At 47.5% G+C, this 21,472-nt stretch overlaps 1 protein-coding gene across 1 annotated transcript in view; it reads left to right on the forward strand.

Annotated features, from left to right (window-relative positions):
* LOC144179557 (nose resistant to fluoxetine protein 6-like) overlaps nt 1–21,472 on the forward strand; it is a gene marked incomplete in the record, with an annotated part of 454,840 nt that overhangs the window by 309,230 nt on the left and 124,138 nt on the right. The window contains 1 exon segment of the mRNA XM_077707960.1: nt 18,414–18,507. Within this exon segment, the coding sequence (XP_077564086.1) occupies nt 18,414–18,507 (94 nt within the window).

The raw sequence follows: 21,472 nt of genomic DNA on the forward strand, positions 1-21,472 counted from the left end.
GGTTACTACCGCTACTGCCGGTTTGAAGCACTAGATAGCCCAGCTGCATGTGTAGATAACTTAATAAAGTTCGACGAAAATACTTACGTATTTCTCAAGGACTCAGATAGCCTGACTTCGCAGAAATTTCCTTGTGATATACTACAAACTAGTTGGCTACATGCAAGGAGGGAATGTCGCTGTGAAGCGATTTCAAGGGATTTCTAATTTCCCACAAAGTAGCTTAAAAATGCAACGCAAAATCTCATGTTTTAGGAAAACGTCACTGTAAAAACTAAACAAGCTGGTTAACTCGTTGCCACATATTATAATCGAGATGACTGGAATTACTTTTTTATAAAAAAGTAGCAAATATATGAATAGAAAACATGCTGTTGGCATTTCGACCTAATTTTAAGCCGGAAGTACCTGATCACAACGCTTCATACTACTTTTTTACGAAGCGCGCGAAATGACACTGGGAATTTGAGACCATTCAACGCTCGCTTTGCTTAAACAAAAATTATTTTTTATGTTACCAGCGCAATCGTTCCATTATATAAATTTCAGTCCTGAGCTGACATGTGCCGTAGAGTGACCCCCCGCCATATATAACTAAAATAACGCCGAAAGTGCGTAATCCCATACACTGACGCAGGGACAATAAATGAATGTTTCCATGGCTTCAACCATCGATTTGGGCGGGCCCGATTTCAAAGAAGACCTCCTAAAAAACATTGTCACTAGTAGGCAGTTAATCCAGAAATCTAACGCTGGGAAAGTGATAGTAGATTCGCAATAAGACGTTTAATACTACAATTCGGAGCATTCGCAACCACTTCAGCTTGCCTCAACGTCACGTGATAGTCATTTATCGCCACCACTACTCCTCCGGGGTCATTCCGAGAATTTTAAGCGGACCATACCAAATCGGAGCAGAGGTAAAGGAAATACTCCCTCTCTAACTGCACAGGGTGCTTTGATTGCAGTCTAGATTTAGTTAAAAAGTCAGTCCAGCAGTTATGCAATTGTCGTGGCAGAAAGACGGAAACACATTTGCCCATTTGCACTTCTTTGCGTTCCTACCTTCGACACACACTGGAAGAGGCGTCGTGAAAACAGTTAGATGTGTTCGTACAATACCCTTAGATAAGTCGTGGTTGTTTGTTCGCTTGGTAACACGGTTGCAGATGCTTTCTTCCGCAGCAAAAACTTGACACACACGGGGAGATTGGATGTTCTGTTCGCGACGAGGCCTCGGCAGGGGACTGCGCTGACGGGAGCAAACGCGATCAATCGGTGCTGGCAGAGGCGAAAGTCGGATGAAACACACTCGCCGGCGAGGGGGCAAGCAAACGGGGTGAGAAATCCGCTTATGCAGGCGTCCCCTGCCACCCCCGGCGATAAGGCACTGCCGGGGTAAAAAAAAAAGAACAGCCGATGACGAAAACGAAAAACCCGCGCGTAATTATGAACCCTGGGTGCTGGAGGGCTCCCATGAACAAGGCCCACAAATGTTCGGAGGGACGGTACGGAGAATTCGCGGCTACCGAATGTGCGGACGTTGCTCTGCTTTTTTTCCGCTGCCTTTTGGGGCCATTGCCCGCCGAAGTGGGCGACTACAGTGGTGAGCAATAACAAGAGATCCACGAGTTCACCCTCCGGTAGCAGACCGAACGACGTTTATTGGCAGGAGCAGAAGCAAGGCGAGCGCAAGTACAAGCGTACAGACGATGGACGAACTCGCGCGCCGAGCACCTTCCTGCTACCAGCTTGCGCGCATACCGTCGTGCATATATTGGCCAAGATCGCATGGCACTCTTTCTTGAAGTGGCGCACACCCCGATAAGCTGATGGCGTTACAAGAGCTGCTCATTAGCCTTGCTACAATCACCCCCGGTGAAAAGGAGCCAACCTGGCGATTTGGGCTGAGGACGACACCAGGGGGTTGTAGTAGGGCTTCAGTCGTTGAACGTGGACTGTTTCACGCCCTCGGCGGCGAAGATCGGAGGGGGGGTGACTGGTTCCACAATGTAGTTTACGGGCGAAGTGCGGGCGATGCATTTATACGGGCCGTGATATTTGGCTACAAGTTTTGAGGAGAGAGCCGGTGTTCGGCAGGGCACCAAAAGCCACACATGCGAGCCGGGGTCAAATGTCGGAGGGGTGGTGAAATCATCACGGCGATGCTTCTGGAGCTGTTGATCTGCAGTTGTAAAGGAACGAGCGAGTTGGCGACACTCTTCGGCGTGCTGCGCTAGTTGCGAAACCGGTTTAAATTCTCTGGTGTCAGGGTTGTAAGGCAGGATGATGTCCAGTGTACAGGTTGGCTCGCGTCCATCAAGTAGGAAAAACGGAGAAAATCCTGTCATTGTCTGCGTAGCCGTGTTATATGCATAAGTTATGAACGGAAGTAGGATGTCCCCATTGGAGTTATCCGACGGCATGTACTACATTGAACGCATATTTCCCAGGGTGCGGTTGAACCGCTCTGTGAGCCCATTGGTTTGCGGGTGGTACGAGGAGCTCGTGCGGTGAACAACGTGGCATTCGGCGAGTAGAGCTTTCACAACGTCCGATAGGAAAACGCGGCCTTGATCCCATAGAAGTTCCCGAGGCGCTCCGTGGCGAAGGACAAAGTGACGCAAAAGAAAAGTGGCGACGTCACGAGCCGTGGATGCCGGCAAGGCAGCTGTTTCGACGTACCTTGTGATATGGTCTACCGCAACAATTAAAGACAGTTAAAGGCAGTGGCCCGTACAGATCGATTCCAACGCGGTCAAAGGGTTTTGCGGGGCACGGTAGTGGTTGCAACGGGGCCGTAGATGGAGTAGGCGGTGATTTGCGGCGTTCACATTCCGGACATGAGCGCACGTACTTCCGCCCGTAGATATACATGCCCCACCAATAGTAACGTAGGCGGAGTCGCTCGTACGTTTTGAGGACGCCAGCGTGCGCGCAACTCGGAACGGCATGAAAGGTGCGCCGATGTCGGGACGCAGATGGCGTGGGATAACCAAAAGTCAATTGCGACCGTCCAAGTTGTAATTCCGACGAGAAAGGAGCTCTTCACGCAGTTGGTAGTGAGAGGCTTGCCGCCGCAGTGGACCTGGGTGCACCGGTAGCTGAAGCACCAGACAGGACGCCGATTATGGAAGCTAGCCATGGGTACTTACGCTGCTCGGCAGTCATGTTGGTGACACTGAGCGACGACAAGCTACAGTCCGCTGTGGCAAGGTGATACACGTCATCCGGCATTCGAGAGCGGGAGAGTGCGTCAGCATCCGAATGCTTACCGCCGGAACGGTAAATAACGCGGACATCATATTCTTGCAGGCGAAGAGCCCACCGCCCAAGACAACCTGAAGGATCCTTCAGGGAGGGGAGCCAACAAAGCGCGTGGTGATCGGTCACCACTTCAAATGGGCGCCCATACAAGTACGGGCGGAACTTCCCAGCGCCCATTTTATGCAAAACATTCCTTCTCAGTGACGGAGTAATTTGTTTCTGCTTTCGTCAGTGCCCGACTCGCGTGCACAACAACATACTCTTCACAGCCGGATTTCCGCTGAGCGAGGACGGCACCGAGGCCAATTACACTCGCATCAGTGTGCACTTCTGTTGGGGCCGACGGGTCGAAATGCCGTAATATAGGCGGGGATGTCAACAAACGACGCAGTGTCGCAAACGCCTCATCTCAGGATGGTGACCAAACAGAAATGCCGCTGTCGTTACCGAGGAGCTTGGTAAGAGGGGAAATGATGGTAGCAAAGTAGCGAACAAACCGTAGAAAATAAGAGCCCAGCCCCATGAAGCTCCGAAGCGCCTTCAGTGTGGTCGGCTTCGGGAACTCCGCAACGGCTTGAAGCTTTGTCGCGTGGGGGCTGACGCCGTCTTTGGAAACGACATGGCCCAGGATGGTAAGCTTGCGGGCGGCGGAGTGGCATTTTTTTTAGGTTTAGCTGCAGCCCAGCGTTCGCAAGGCAACTCAGGACTTGTTCTAGGCGAATCAGGTGTGTCTCGAAATCAAGAGAGAAAACGACTACGTCGTCCAGGTAACAGAGGCACGTCTTCCACTTGAGGCCACAGAGGAGGCTGCCCATCATTCTTTCTAACGTGGCGAGGGCGTTGCCAAGCCCGAACGGCATAACGTTCAATTCGTAAAGGCTGTCTAGGGTAACAAATGCCGTGTTTGCACGATCAGCCTCGGCCATGGGAACTTGCCAGTACCCGGAGCGTTAGTCAAGTGATAAGAAAAATTCCGCTCCCTGCAGACAGTCCAGCGCATCGTCGATACGCGGAGGAGGGTACACGTCTTTTCTTGTGATTATATTCAAGCGGCGATAATCAACCCAAAACCGTGATGCCCACTTTCTTTATGACTCAATTTTTTTTTATCTATTTCTATGATCCACCGCATTCCCCCCTTTGCTTTCCGAGGTTTTCTTGACTGCCAACCCTACTTTTCTGTCTTATTTCACCGAGCTCCTCATTTCCCATTTTCCGATTCGCTACAGGCTTAGCGAGGGCCTCTGTTCTGGCAGTCTTGGTGCAAAAGGTAGCTTAAGAGGGTTCAACGCCGGTCGACCACTCTCGACATGTCGTAGACACTCGAGTCACGGCCCGGGGGTTAAAAAAGAAGGTCCCCTTCGCCCCGAGTAGTCCGAGTGGCGCTGGCTACCACCCCCAAGTGCAAGAAACAAAAAATACCTTCACATAAATACCCGAGAAAGTGGTGGGGAAACAGCCCCGCCGGTAGCGTAGTGGTTATCGCACCAGACCGGTATTCTGGAGGTCGTGGGTTCCGATCCCACCCGGTGGGCATTTTTTCACCACTTTCTTTCTCACTAAAAAAATTCATCTGTTCCTATGACCCACCACAACCTTTTGCTTTCCCAGGTTTTCTTGACTGCCAACCCTAATTTTCTGTCTTATTTCACCGAGCTCCTCATTTCCCATTTTCCGATTCGCTACAGGCTTAGCGAGGGCCTCTGTTCTGGCAGTCTTGGTGCAAAAGGTAGCTTAAGAGGGTTTGTAGTAGCTCTAGATTAGGAATTTGGAAAATAAGAAAGTGGAGAAAAAATGCCCGCCAGGTGGGATCCGAACCCAAGACCTCCAGAATACTGGTCTGGTGAGATAACCACTACGCTACCGGCGGGGCTACTTTAGCCTCCACTTTCTGGGGTATTTATGTTCAGGTGTTTTTGTTTCCTGCACTTGGGGGTGATAGCCAGCGCCACTAGGACTACTCGGGGTGAAGGGGACCTTCTTTTTAACCCCCGGGCCGTGACTCGAGCGTCAACAAAATGTCGAGTGTGGTCGACCAGCGTTGAACACTCTTAAGCTCCCTATGGCACCAAGACTGCCAGAACAGAGGCCCTCGCTATGCATGTAGCGAATCAGAATAGGAAATGAGGGGCTCGTTGAAAATAAGACAGAAATAACAAATGGCAGTTAAAAAGACCTCGGAAAGCAAAGAGGAGGATGTAGTAGCTCTAGATTAGGAATTTGGAAAACAAGAAAGTGGAGAAAAAATGCCCGCCAGGTGGGATCCGAACCCATGACCTCCAGAATACCGGTCTGGTGCGATAACCACTACGCTACCGGCGGGGCTACTTTAGCCTCCACTTTCTGGGGTATTTATGTTCAGGTGTTTTTGTTTCCTGCGCTTGGGGGTGATAGCCAGTGCCACTCGGACTACTCGGGGTGAAGGGGACCTTTTTAACCCCCGGGCCGTGACTCGAACGTCTACGAGTGACAGGCCGTGACTCAGCGTCTACGACGCTCGAGTCACGGCCCGGGGGTTAAAAAGAAGGTCCCCTTCACCCCGAGTAGTCCGAGTGGCGCTGGCTATCACCCCCAAGCGCAGGAAACAAAAACACCTGAACATAAATACCCCAGAAAGTGGAGGCTAAAGTAGCCCCGCCGGTAGCGTAGTGGTTATCGCACCAGACCGGTATTCTGGAGGTCGTGGGTTCGGATCTCACCTGGCGGGCATTTTTTCTCCACTTTCTTATTTTCCGAATTCCTAATCTAGAGCTATTACATCCTCCCCTTTGCTTTCCGAGGTCTTCTTGACTGCCATTTCTTATTTCTGTCTTATTTTCAACGAGCCCCTCATTTCCTATTCTGATTCGCTACATATATATATATATATATATATATATATATATATATATATATATATATATATATATATATATATATATATATATATATATATATATATATATATATATATATATATATATATATATATATATATATATATATATATATCCTGTTATTCTTATCGCTGGAGAGCCTAACGCCGACTGTTTACACAGAAACCATCATTCATGCGGCTGACGTGCCTTGTTAACGCATTGCAACGGTTGGATGTACATCGTGAGGTGGGCCAGGAGGACGCCACCGCCTTGACCCGGCTAAAGTCAATCAGCCTCGGCGGCTGAGAGCTCAACGGTGCGTGTGAGGCAGCGGGATAGTAATCATTTTGGCGCTGGCGAATATGTGACCGAGAACCGAGAATAAGAGTTCGGTCTCCGTGCCGTTGTGGCCTTCACGCAGTAGAGATAGCTTAACGTCGCAGAGGACGAATGAAAACGGACACAGGCCCTCGCACTCACAAGGGGCTTCGAGTAGGATGCCCTCTCGAGGCGTCGTACCAGTTTGTGCTGAAAGGAGAGGGAACTAGCCCCCAAAAAAGAAGAAAGATAAGGCACGGAAGAACAGTTCGCACTCACGAGGAGGGAAAAAGCAACGGCAGGACTCCGACTGGAGTAGCGGCGTTTTGCTGTGGGAACGCATGAAGGTAACGGCCTCGTTCCTCTTACAATCTCTGCCACAGCCATACTAAAGTTGCTGCTTTGTTTTCAGAAGGCAGTACCTGTGTGGCAATCACTGCGCAGCCTCTTGTACGCTTCGCTAAGTCCAGGTGTGCGGCGGTGACAATGTACGACTGCCGAACGTGCACGTGTTTTTTGACTGGAGAGGGTCACGGACAACATAGATCTGCTCACCTCTTTTAGACCAAGCTTTTTTAAAAACCAATACGACTTTCTAGGGACTCCTAAGATAATGAAAGGGCCCTCCCAAGAGCCTAAATTTCGAATCAGCCGAGGCAGAATTGCTCTCGTCTTGGTAGCCCTACCGGGACTACGAGGAGAGTTGAGTACTCTGAAATTATCCCCAGGCTCTGAGGATCCGTAACGAGGGGTGCTTCACAGAGGCAGTTGCACGCAGAACTTAGGAGTGCAGTCTTCGCCGTCGGAACGCGAATTCTCAACTTCACGCTCAGCAGCGGAACGCTCCAATCCAAGCTTCCCCACGCCGTAACAAAGAAGAAGGTGCTTTAAGTGCACAGCGCTTTAGGGCTCGCCTTGTCGTCGTAACTCGCTGTAACGCCTCGATGGGAAGCGACTGCAGGAATCAGGCGGCGCAGCGAGATAACGGAACCAAGTAGAGCCCCACGCTGTACCGTCGTAGGTCGTCCCGCAGAGGCTTCGAAATCCAAGTGGTTTAAATAGTCATAACCGTTCGAAACTCGTGAACCACAGGCGCTTGTCATACATCTCCCTGTTTCTTAGCGCAAAGAAAACTGCAGGCACATTTGAGGCAAAATATATGTAATTAACCGGCGGTGACCACGTTCATTTAGTTCGGAACGCTGGTTGGGTTCGTGTTTGCGATATTATGCGGAAGAAGTGGCAGTGCGACGCAGGCAAGTGCTGGAGGAAAATCAAGCACAAAAAATTACGCCCACCTCCCTTCACGGGAACCCTGGTGTGATGCGACGCTGAGGGGGGTTCAAGCGCCATCGGAGAGCAACCGTCGACCGAAAGGCCGCCGGAGAGCGGCACACCGGTTATATGCGCAGCGCGCCCGAAGGAGAGGAGTCCGCGGAGAGACAGAGTACTGCGCATGCGCAGCACCGCGCGCAGCGCCGCCCACTGGCGGAGTGAGAGCGCGCTGGGCCGCACACCCGCAGATGTTGAGAGAGAGTGTTCGCTCTCGCCTGGGCACGCGCCGGCGCCAGTGCGTCTGCCGCGGCTATGACGCAACACAATCCAACACAATCCACTTTAATCCAATCCAATCCAAATAAAATCCAATCCAATCCAATTCAATCCAATCCAATCCAATCCAAGCCAAGCCAAGCCAAGCCAAGCCAATCGAATCCAATCCAATGCCCCTCGCGAGAGAGTGTTCGCTATCGGAGAGGAGAGGGGGTGAGCGGAGGAGAGTGCGGACGCCGACGACGGACGCACGCAGGAAGGACAGGGCCGCCGACAAGAGATGCTCTCAGCGTCGCATCTAAAACAACAGAACTACCGGTGGCGCTGTTTCAGGCAGGGGGCGCGGAAGCAGCGTGGAGGCGGGAAATGTGAATTGCATTGGGTGGTAGCAGTGAACGGATAACGTCGCTACAGCTCGTTATGGCGGATCACTGCTCTGCACTTTCGACAGCTTTCACGTTGAGTGGAACAGCTTTAATTTTTCGCACTTGATCTCACCCCCACTGCTCTCTGCGCATGCGCGCCGTAGCTATAGCAACGGAGCCGCGTCGTCTGCTTCCAGGCCTCCGCTGCCGCACGCCGGGGCCCCGAAGTCAAACGGGAGGACGCGGCACGACGCTCGTCAAAACGCGCCGCCGGCAGCGAGAAGCGTTGCCGCCGCATATCCGATAGCGATTTTAAAAATTCGAACGTGGAGCGCCAGTCATTTCGCGCATTCTTGACAGAAGTGTAGCTCGTTTCACCTGCACCTAACCCTACCTGCAGCTTGTTTACTCATCTCGTTTTTTTATGAACACAACCGTGAGCTTTTCGTCACCCTTTATAGAGTCACCCTTTATAATGACAAAAAGGAGAGAGCTCGCTGCCTAGGGACAGTGCGCCTTTGCCAAGATATAGGCATGCTAAGACAAGGAAATAGTACGCAAGCCCAAGTGCACGTCACCGTGAGCGTTATGAAAGGTAGTACGTGGGGAGATATTGTGGAGTTATAAGAAAACCGCACACCGGGATCGCCGTAGGCTCAGTTCGTACGGATCCGCGAAACCAGTACACTGGCGAGGCAAAGTCGCAGCATAGAACGAAGCCGTAGCAGAGGCGCAGCAGTGTCGTCGGGATGCTATACAAATGCCGTAACAGCGTCGGAGAATTGTCATCGTGTTATTGTATCCGCTGCCGCGGTTTTTCACATAATCGGTCTGTACATTCGCCCCATTTATTTTACGAAGTTTTCATCCAAGACCAATTGTTGAGTATCGGTTCGTGTAATCGCTTTCCCATTATTACCCTATCCATTAAAATACCGAAGCTTGAGTTATGGTTTCAAGAGATGGCCGGCGGCCGCCTTGGTTACGCAAGCCATCCCCGATTGATTGCTTTTCATAAATTGCGCATGACCGCTTGATTGTGAAAACGAATTTCCGCCCATCTTGCTTCCTTTTGTTCTCAGCAAATAGAACAGAATTGAATAGAATAGAATAGAACAAGGCTTTCCTGTTGTCTCAGTAGGGCGCATCCCTGGATTATAGTTGACAGAGAAAGTGGTGCCAGAGTAATATACTCTAGTGGGACCCCTTGGTATTGATGTCATACCCAGAAATAGAATAATTTCAGCTGGATTTATTGATTTATCGACGCAACGCAGGCGATTAGGCACGCCGTAGTGGAGGGCTCCGGATTAATTTTGACCACCTGGGGATCTTTAAAGGAGCACTGACACCAATTTTCGGCGTTAATATTATTGCACAGTTCGCTTCCTTCACTCAACATAATACCCTGGCTGAAATATGAGCGGCCTGCGACGCGAAGAACGTAGTTCAATTGGATCTCATTTATCGCGCCGACGGAGCAGCGCGCGGAGCGGCACTCAGCAAATGGACATCAGCGTGACGTCAATCCAAGAGCGGAAAAGAAGTGACGCGACAGCGCTCGTCAAAAACTCGTGACGTCCCTTCACGCGCGCGACCCCACGAGCGGCGAGCGGGCGCAACACCCTCTCAAGCGGGCGCCGGTGACGTCCGCACAAAGCGGTGACGTCTGTCCGGGAGTCTGTCATATGCGCCGTTCGGGATGAAAGCGCGGGAATTTGAAACCAACGATTTTCAGGCCGTTCAATGTAATTAACTATCGCGCGCTGAAGTATTTGAAGGGCTGTTTCGGGTTCGCCAGACCATTAAGCATCGATAAAAACAATAAAAGTGGAACATGAAATTTTCGTGTCAGTGCTCCTTTAACGTGTGCCGAAATCTCGTACACACGGGCGTTTTTGCTTTTCGGCTCCATCAGAAAAGCGGCCGCAGCCGGGAATCGAACCCGCGTCCTCGTGCTCAGCAGCACAACGCCTTAGCCACTGAGCCACCGCCGCGGGTAATAATTGAAGCTGCTAGCAATGAACAATACATATTTGTATTACCTATACCTTATACAAAAAATATAACAATAACGAGACTACGCGTACATATTCCGCTGTTAATTTTGCAGATTTTAGAAAAAAACGGAACTGATCGAACAAATACAACACACTGATTCTTAAACAACACTTAGGAATAAATAAACAAAACAAAACATCCAAATTAGTAAGTGACCTGCTTTACACAAATACGAGTACAGTGAGTCTATCTGCATACATATCATTTATTTAAATGTAGTGGATAGAAGTAGCAAAAACAAATAAAAAAACTACACTAAGCGAAATGTGGATATGCACTTCAAAAGCCTATGTGATGGTTCGTGAAAAATGTTCGAAGGGAACGCTGAAACGCTGATGGACGTGTTCGTGCTTTAATGCTATAAGGCACCTCGTCCCAAACCTTAATCGAAGTAAAACCGAGCGTCTGTTTACCATAGTTCGTGCGTACCTTTGGAAGCCAAAAGTTATTTTGCAATGAAAAACGGGGGTTTGGTTAATGTTTACGAGTTTATAGTTCTACCAATAATGTACAGAATGTCGGGTTCGTAGAAAAGGCGGAAGGCAGTTGTGGCAACTTTAAATGCTGTGGTGTCAGTAATCGGAAGAAGCTTACGACGAAGGAAAAGGGGGGCAACGCGAACATTAAAATGATTACAGGTGATTATGCGCACTAGACGATTTTGTATTTGCTTTAATAGGGCTACGTGTGAGTTGTCAGACCCCATGACCCGACGGAGTAGTTAATATGACTGTGGAAAGAAGCATAGTACAATGTGATTCGGATCCGTTTCTCGAAATAATTGCGCGCTTTTATCGGTACACGAAGGCTATATGCAACTTTTGTTCTGATTAGGTTAATGTGTGCATCAAGTTTCAGGAAACGGTCAAGTTCAATTCCTTAGAATGTGCATTCATCACTCGGTATGATGGCGTGCGTATTAATGTATACAGCGTTGAGGTCATAACGAGTATTCGTGGGTGTGCTAAATACCATGAATTTTGGCCTAAATGGGTTGTTAAAGGAGCCATGAAGAGAAAATACAACTTCGTTTAATTTGAAAGAACTAGGATTCAGTATCTCACTCAGCTCCATTACAGCCCCAAAAGATGTTTTTTAACGAAAAAAAGCAAGAAGTATTTAAAAACTTTCAAATTTTGCGCCACAGTGACGTGTTATGAGCAAGAATGACGTCATACGGGCCGACAATAAAACATAATTTTCAGTGCGTTAACTGCACGTCAGCATTCAAGTGATGCGGTCAAATGGAACTAGAGGCCCCATTACAGACGTCCAGTAATGTGTCGTCGCGACAGGTCAGTTAGGCGGCCGCCAATCGCACAAACAAGGTTCCGTGACGTCATAGAAAAGTTGCGGGAAATTGACTAGGGGGTCGCGACTGCTTCACACGTTTTCTTTAATATCTCCGTTATTTTTCCGAAGATTGCGTTGATATTTGTGTCATTGTTATCGGGACTAAGCAGTCTTTCTAATAAACCCAACTTGTATTTTGTCTTCATGGCTCCTTTAACAACTAATTTTTATGACACCAGTGAGAAATGTTCGCGAGGTCATCGTTCAGCTGTGAAGTAATATTGGCAGCTCTTTCATGGGAGGTGAGAATGGTGGTGTCGTCGGCATACAAAATGTAGTCGGTTACGGAAGTCAAACAATGCTGCAGGTCATTAATATATGTATCGGAAATAATAAGGGATTCAGAATGGATACTTGGGGCATACCTTTGTTTACAGTTTTCGTGTCAGAAAGCACCCATGATATGTTTAGTGTTTGCGTAGTATTATGTATGTTCCGGAGAAGCTCTATTGCGGCAACATTTAGGCCTAATGATGCCAGTTTACAGAAGAGAATGTCATTGTTAATGCAGTCAAATGCCTTAGCAAAGTGAATGAAAACGGGCCCAACGCATATTCCTTTATCAATTTCGGTCTTTAATTTGTCTGTTAACGCTATAAGGCCAGGCTAGTCGACAGATCACGGCGGAAATGTTCAGAAGTCCAGTGCAGGTGTTTTCGACCGCTTCCAGCTTTTGATGAGCCGTGTCATGAGGCTCCGGACAGATGCTACGATCTGGGTGGAAAGCACGAAGCGAGGAAGGAGAGTCCTAAAGGAAACTGACGGGGCAGTACAATGAACAAATGACTGAGAGGTCGCAAACAGCAAATGTTAAAAAAAGCAAGAAATATAGGGAGGGCGTCAGCGAACAAATGATCGAGCACAGGGCAAAGGAATTAATGACGAAAGCAGGAAGAAAGCAAGGTAGGAAGGAAGCGAGGAAGGAATGCAGTAAGGAAGAAAGGAAGAATGAAGGAACTAGTCTGCAGGCTCACAAATGATAGGCTCACACTTAATAAAGAGGGGCAAAACAAACTAGCAACAAAAGGAGGGAGGGAGGAACAAGAAAAAGAAAAGAAGACGTTCAGTGAAAGAAAGAAAAGTTCAGAAAATAGCGGGACAGTGAAGCAACAGGAAAACTACCTAATAAAATTGAAAACTTAGCGGAAAAACCGAAACGCGACACAAATAATGTGAGAATGAGCTACTAAAATTAAAGGACAGAAGAAAAAAAATCGCGCCAATCCACCCCGTGAATGTGGTTGGAAAGCAAAGCTGTAAACGGCACCCATAACGATTACTCATGCGACGTCACTTAAAATCACTCACATCGCTCTACAAATAGTAAAACCAGAGAGAAGTGAAATGCACTTAACCACACCATTTATTACTTCAAAGAGGTATTCTTGGTGAGGTTAAATCAATGCATGATGCATGAACGGTCTTTGGTTGAGTTGTATTGGTATAGCATAACAGTGGAAACTTTTTTTTATAAAATCAAAGTAAGCTCCAACCCGGTGTTAGACGATCTGACTTCTCCGTCTCTGCACCGCGGACGGAGGCGACGAGACGGAAAGGTCAGGGTAAGGCGAAGGTACGGTCTGTTTCAGAAGGCGATAATGCTGGATTATCTCCCTGGACGTGACAAGCGGGTGACTGTCCTCGTGCAGCTCTATAGCACGGGAGGTAAAAGCGCAGGCTTGTTGGGTGGGCGTATTTGTTGCCCTCCATTGAAGCGTGAGGTGGTGTCCAGATGAGCTGAATGGAACCGTTTGGGGAGTGGTTTTTTAGCACGCACAGTGCAGGTCAGGACACCCAACCCGACTGGTAATTCCAGTAGGCTTGCTGGGAATCGGTGACTACCCTCCGAACCCCTGGTTGAGCGAGAGCCAAGGTGATGGCTGCCTCTTCTGCTGCCGTCATTTGTTGGGTCCTAAGCGAGGTACACGCAAGGAGGTTGGTTCTGATGGTAGCCACGATGATGGCGTGTTGCTGTCCTCGATCTTTGGAGAAGTCTGTGTAGATAACTGCATGAGCCGCACCGAGGGTGGTGTTTAGCGCTTGAGCCCGTGCTTTTCGTTGACCCTCGTCATGTGAGGGGTTCATATTTCTATGCGAAGGGAGCATCTTTAGTTTTAGTCGCCAATAGTCTGGGAGTACGTCAAGCGGAGTGACATTCTGGGCTGCCCAGCCAATCTGGTGAAGCATGCGGTTACCCACGGCAGTTCTGAGTCGGACCTTCTGGTTAGAAAGATGGCCTTTTATAAGCTCTTCCACCGTGTTGTGGAGCCCGTGATAAGCAGCCTCAGTGTGGACGCACTCATGAGAACACCAATGGCCTGCTCAACCGCCTTTCTAATCATTATATAGAGCATCTCTATGTCTTCCTCGTTGAGAAGAAGATAGGGGTTTGTCGTAAGTAACTCTCGAGAGGACAAAAGCTTCAATTAATCGAAAGGTACCGGATTCTTTTAGGCCTCGCTTCTTGGTGGCAACTCGCCTGATCATGTCTATGATTAGATTATTATTGTTTTTGAGGCGGTGCAAGGAGACGTCACTCTTGGTGTTGGCCTGGAAATGTAGGGCCAGGATCTTGATGCTGGGGTTTGGAGTGATGACCTTGTCATCAAGGACTATTTTAATGTATTCCTTGATTTGGCGTGAGGGCGGACGACAAGGAGCTGTGATTTTTTACGTGAACGCTGGAGGCCACAGGCTTTAGCGCATTGGCGTACTAAAAGTGAGATTCCATGGATTGGTGTGAGCTTCCTTTAATTTTTGTAACTCTTAGCACATGACCAAGGTGCGCACAGGGCCGCTAGACGGGCGTGAATGGTCGTGTGACGCTTTCACGTGGCATTCAGCGAGAAGGCAGGGGGTAAACCCGTAGATGTGCTAGGTCAGTACACCATTTGTCTTCCCGTGTTCGTGTGGGCACGTAGCTAAATCGGTAAGATTACGGGCTTTCGCTTTGTTAGTCTGTTAGTTCCAGGTTCGATTCCCGGCGGTGCCTGGAAATTCTTTTATTTGTTAGCTGGAGTTTTCTGGTGACACCAACGGTCGCGAAAGAACCCTTGGGGGGTAGAGGTAGAAAGCTTTGCTTTAAAACATGCATGGTAAACAAACTAATTCCGGGGAAGGAGAGGAAGAGCAAGCGAATAAGGTAGAAATTGATTTCATTGATTGTGGGGTTTAACACGCCGACGGAACGCAGGTGGCGAGGCACACCGTAGTGGAGGGCTTGGGATTAATTTTAACCACCTGGGGATCTTTCACGTGCGCCGAAATCTCGCCCCTACGGGCGTTTTTGCTTTTCGCCTCTATCAGAAAAGCGGCCGCCACGGCCGGGAATCCAACCCACGACCTCGTGGTCAGCAACACAACGCATTAGCCACACAGCCACCGCGGCGGGTGAATAAGGTAGAAATAGGAAAAGGAACGAACAAGGTAAGGAAGTGGGAAGACGATGAGCAGGAAGAAGAAATAAACACACTTAAAATAAAAGAATAAAATAAGCAAGGGACAAATACCCGAGAGAAGGAGAAAACGAAACAGAAGGAATAACCGTCGGAAGAAACAAAAAAACAATTGATTAGGAAAGGAAAACAAAATAACGCAGGAAGGACAGTGCAATGGCACCCGAAAACAATCAATAAATGATTTATAGCGAATGATGAATTACTGAATGGATAATAAATCAACGGGTGCATTACGACTGAAAGGAGAAAATGAATGAATAGGTTGGTTTTAAAGCTTATCTATCAGGCAGGCTTCAATAAAAGGCACTTAGTTTACGTCTTTCATATGCTATCTATCTGATCGTTTTGTGGCCTCTCCAGTTCCCAATAAACAGCTCTCCCCCTTTTAATGATGTTTCATGAGGTAGTAGGAAATTGGGTTATAAAAATATTGCTGGAACCATGAAAACTTTCCGTTTGCTTTGGTATCCCGGTTTCACAAAGAACTGCAATCCTTATTAAGCCAATGGTCAACTCAATCCGGATCGGGCGCTGGTACAAGGTAACCTTTGCGAGCAATGGAGTCCTTTTGTTATCTACTCGGTCATAGCGCTGCAATCCCAGTGAAGATCTTCAAACGCATTCGAAATAACGTAATACCAAGCCGTGTGGCGATTTCTGCTGTTAAGGTTGTCGGAATCTGGTCGAGTGGTTTACAAAGGAGAGGAGCGAAAGCGCTGTGGCGCGAGCGAAAGCAGCCACCCCGCCGTAGAATATGGTTCGTTTATCGACCGCATCCAGCGCATCGATAAACCTCAGACAACCTGGGAGAATAAACCACATGATTCACTGTTACGTAATATTTTGGCAGCCACCGTGGCAAGTGGCAAAAAACATATCCGACAATTTTTACCTTCAGTAGGTATGCCTTCGCCCACTTGAACTCGCCTACCTGCGAAGCTAGGTTTGTTTCAGAAGGCCCCAGGGATCACTTTTACTTGAAGCATCACGAACCGCACTCAGTGGGGAAGTGCAACTTTGATACACTTTGCGATTAGAAGGAACATGGTTTTAAGAAAATAAAATCGTTTATTCGCTACAATGCCTACTTATGTAGCGACTCCGGAAGCGTCACACGCTGCAAATAGCTCCTGCGTCATAGCAGCTGGTTCTAGTTGGGTTTAGTCGTAGTTAACTAATGGTTGCCATTTTCTTTTGTTCTCAGCAGCATAAGGTTGCCGTTCATTTGCGCGGTGCGAAATTATTTTCAGCTGCCTTTTTACCGAGAACCTGTGCCGAATGGAACCACCTACTCCGTTCCATTGTAACCATTCAAAACCATTCATTGTTTAAGACTGCAAGTACTCAGAACTTTTTTGTAATCATATGCAGTGTTCGTTTTCTCTTGTTGTCTTTTGTTTTTTGTTTGGTTTCTATATATCTATTCTTTTTGTAGTTTATTCCTGTTGTTTTCGTTCTTGATGCTTCTGACGTTCCCCCCCCTTTTTTTTCCTTGTCTTTTATTGCTTTTTTTCTTTTTGTGTGTTGTAAAATGCTGTCACCCGCCCCCTCTGTGACGCCCTATGGGCCTAGAGGTATCAAATAAATAAATAAATAAATAAAAAAATAAATAAATAAATAAATAAATAAATAAATAAATAAATAAATAAATAAATAAATAAATAAATAAATAAATAAATAAATAAATAAATAAATAAATAAATAAATAAATAAATAAATAATGTTAATGGCGTCTTGCGCTTCGGGGTTGGCAGTGCTTCACCGGCGTGACGAACCGTTGCTTAGCAGCTGCTGTTAGTTTCATTCCGTCGAAGCTAGTTGGTTTCGACATATTTGTGATGGTGCATTACTGTATTATATTTCACATTTCCTTCTCCATTGTCGGTCCTCTTTCATAGTTGTGTATACACTGTGAAATATTTCTGCGGATCTTCCTCATCGCAGGGCACCTGAAGGACAAATAGCGGCGTTGGAAGAAAGCGAAGGCTACAAATTACGAAACGCGGCGGGCGATGGCTGTGCTAAATTTTATCTGCGCCCTGAGATAGCGCCAAGTAAATGTCGCTCTTTTTATTTGGCCCTGTAACAGAGCAGATCACGTTTCCTTAGCTGAAATTGTGTGCGGAAGCTCATGGTTGACGTAATATGCCATTTTAATTCCGCGTATATTTGTTGATTTGGCTGCTCTATGGTCCCGCGGGGTGGTATAACGTTAGGTACCGTTGCGCCGATTTTTAAGCTTCCAGAACCCACCCCGCAAGCATACGTCACATTTTTTCCCTTTTCCATAATTTACGAACAGCTATTTGTTGTAGTGAGACTAGTCACTGTAGCTTCCAACATTCTGCGATTAGAATACGAATAAAAGCATATATCCATCAATCAAACCGTTCCTATGTCATTTTTGCGCGCATTATGGTTGCTTTATAAATAGTACACAAAGAGAAAATTGTTTGGGCATTCCGCAAGAATTCTCAAAACGATTGATTGAATAGACGAACGTTAAGAATCGGAGCACAGGTCCGTAGTGTGTAAATTCCTGCGGTGCCTCGAGACACAGCGAATGTCCGGAAGCTGCGCACTTTTATCTATTTCATAATTATATATTTGGCACTGGAGCAGGTACACCAGGAGAAAAAAAACCCGGTGGTGTCTAATTAAATCTAAGAGCTAGCGTGCTTGCACGCATGCGCAAAGCATCCTGATGCGGGGTAGTTTCTCGCGGCGAAAAGCTACATCCATTCGCTAATTGGAGGAGTCGCTGTGGGCGGAGCGAGGGGGCAAATGCTGTAAGCCATGCCCGCCTATCTCAAGCACAGCTTAAGTCATTTTCATGCACGGGAGAGCAAATCTGCTTGGCACGCCTAACGCGGGCGATCTAATTTGCCGCTAATTGTATAAAGGGATTTGATGCCGGGTAGAACTGGCTGGAGAGATACTTCAGTTACCCTTTATTACTTCGTTGGGGTGACAAAATAAATGGCCGTGTCCGCTATTCGTTTGATGCAGCTATTTCGCTCCAGTGTTACGTCCGGTCCGGACCTCCTTAGGAATCCTGAGCCGGAGAAAATCCGGCCAAAGAGATCGAGAAGGGGGGAGACGGGAGCCCCGCTAGCGCTCACCGTGGGACTTCTTTACTTTGACTCGACTTCCGCTATACGCGTCTCATCTCTCGCACGCAGGAAATCTGATGATCGCCGTGGGGTTTGCCAAGGACTTCTCCTTTCAGATGGTCATCAACTCGACGCTGGCCACGGACACATTAATCTTTCTCAAGTGAGTCTTTCGGTCATCTGAGCGCGCGCTTGTGTGGCTCTGACGAGAACGCCGCGGCGTTGGGAAGGAGGGGCAGGTGGCACGGGAGAGCAAGTGGTGTTTGAGTACCGTGGCGGCGATAGATGCCCCTTCGCAGGTGGGTAGCTAGAACGACTGCCCTGACAAGGAAAGCGTGCTTTCATTTTCGTTTCCCTGTGCTCACGCACTCGTAAGAACCGAATAGCGGTGGTGTGAGCTTGGCAGAGCCGGAATGGGGGCGGTTTTAATACTGTGCTTGCCTCCTCCTGCTCCTCCTCCTCTTCCGGGTCCTGGGTAGAATTTATAAAATGGCATTTCAAATGCGTGAATGCACACTGCACATGTCTTTTTCCTCCGCGGGTATGTTTATTGTTCTTGCTTGTTTGTCGCGTAATGTGGTGCTGAAGCACCAGAAACTCATTCGAGGGACGAGTTTGAGTTGCAATGCAAGGCATGAGCGTGACATTTTGTTTGTTCACTACATTTTTTCCTCGCATTAACGAGAGGAAGCCAAGCGACAGCAAGGTTAATTAATGCACATTATTTCAGATAACTATTGATGGCTGGCAAGGTAACCTACACCGATTTTATAATAGAGTGGAGAATAAAGTAGACACAAAAATTTCAGAAAAATGATAAAACATCCTAATAATTAGCGAGAAAAAATCCTCTACACCCAACACCGGCATTAGAAGGAACAATAAACAAATCCCGTGCCATCTCCACTAACGTGAAACCTGGGGGGGGTGAAGCATGCAGTGCACAAGTGTATTCTTGGCGCCTTGGCGTTTTTGCAACGGAGATGAAGCCGGGGGGGGGGGGGGTAGAGATTTGCTGTAGAACTCTCTTCTGTGAAGCACGAAGCTCGCTAGCTGGAGGCGTAAACGAGTGTCCCGGCTTTTTCTTAGTATGCGTTGGCAAGCGCTCCAGCGCGAGGCGTAAACTAGTTTCCCGGTGTTTTATTACCGTGACTACATGTGACGAACGACGATTATGACGACGACAAAAGAAGACGCCAAAAGCCGCAGCCCCTAAGAGGCTTCGCCCCTAAAAAATGTTAAAATTGTTATTGACAGAGAAATGGAAGTACGCACTTTTCTAGCTACAATGTCATTGCCATTTACCGGCGTTCTTGAAAATTACCTTAGGGCCTCGGTGACACAAAGAAAAATTTCTCGGCGCTGAAACAGGGACGAAGAAGAAACACGCACACTCAACGCAGTGCCGAACTCCCAACTAGATTTTATTGAAAAAAGACCATGCTTAAATACACAAAAAACTAAAAACATTGTGACGTCAAAGTGCATCACGTTTCTGAAAAGGCTACTTCTTTATCTGACAGGGAAATGGACAGAGTACAAACACTGTTATCCCCTGCCCGTCTGATAAAATGAACTTCAAGAATTTTGCACTCAAGCTTTCCGCTTGCCCCCCTCAAAAACTTTGTGCAATCTAGCAGGGGCTACACTTGCATCTTTTCAAGTGCTCAATAAAATCAATCAAATCTAGTTTGAATTTTGGCACTGTGTCGGGTGTACAGCCGGTAAAACGCTTGTCTATAACAGCGATTTCAACTTCAACCAGCTACATCCGAAAATTGCCGAAACATACTCGTTCCATACATGTCGGAGGCAAAAGCGAAGGGCTAAGACTTCCGAATTCCGCAGTAGTTTTATTCAAATCCCGCTCCGGCGGGGCAGGATAGGGCTGAGAGTACGAACGCTGTGTTATAGACAAGCCTTTTACCGGCTGTACGTGTTTCTTCGTCCCTGTATTAGCACCGAGTAATGTTTATGCATTATGTACCAACCCACCCAAATCAAGCTTTTGTTACCCGGTGACATCGTTGCGGCGGAAAGAAAATGCTATTTAGTGATTGATTGATTTTAGGATTTAACGCGTCGGCACAACGAAGGCAATGAGGCGCGCCGTAGTGGAGGGCTCCGGATTAATTTTGCCCGCCTGGAGATCTTTGACATGCGCCGAAACCTCGTACACAGGGCGTTTTTGCAGCAGGATGGAAAGTTGGGCGAGTTGGTAGGTCGACATGATGTAAAAACAGCGCGGTAGGACGAAATACACGAGGAAAGGAACCAGACAGGACGACCGCTGACTATCAACTGAAAAATTTTATTTGACCGGAGATATTATATATATATATATACACACACATATATATATATATATATATATATATATATATATATATATATATATATATATATATATATATATATATATATATATATATATATATACATAAAAAACATTGAAACAACGCATGCGCTAACATCTTTGCCAAACCAACACTGATACCGAAAAAAAGGGGGGAACTAGTTTGCTCCTTCATAATGTCGACCCCAAGCAAGATAAGCCACTTCTTTATCATGTAAAGTAACTGATGCCTTACTAATGCATTCGTCACCAAGCCTGTTTATATAGAACGCCTCTATTATTTCGCGCTTTAGCTGATTAGAATGACAGAACAGTAGGTCCTGTCTAGTTCCTTCCTCGTGTATTTCGTCCTACAGCGCTGTTATTACATCATGGCGTTTTTGCTTTTCGCCTCCATCAGAAAAGTGGCCGCCGCGGCCTGGAATCGAACCCGCGACCTCATGCTCAGCAACACAACGCCATAGCCACTGAGCCACCGCGGCGGGTCTAGTTAGTGATTTAGCTTGTCACTCAATTCATTACTATATATACAGGGAATGATTCAGTGGATTGATGTGTTAGTTAATCGTGTCGAATACAGAGCTATTGGTTGCCATTGCCTCATTCCCGAATCAGCCTTTTGTAACGGTCAAAAATCAGTATAAAATTCAATACAGGACAGTAACGTGCAACGCCAAAAGTAAGCATTATTGTTTAAGCCCAAGCGCCTGTTCATGAGATTTGATCAATTCTGGTAACTGTGGCCAAGCGCAATGGCAGCATATGCGGGGCT

Source organism: Haemaphysalis longicornis, unplaced genomic scaffold, assembly GCF_048455015.1.
Source record: "Haemaphysalis longicornis isolate Haplotype H1 unplaced genomic scaffold, Haemaphysalis longicornis Haplotype H1 scaffold_1, whole genome shotgun sequence".
Classification (NCBI taxonomy): domain Eukaryota; kingdom Metazoa; phylum Arthropoda; class Arachnida; order Ixodida; family Ixodidae; genus Haemaphysalis; species Haemaphysalis longicornis.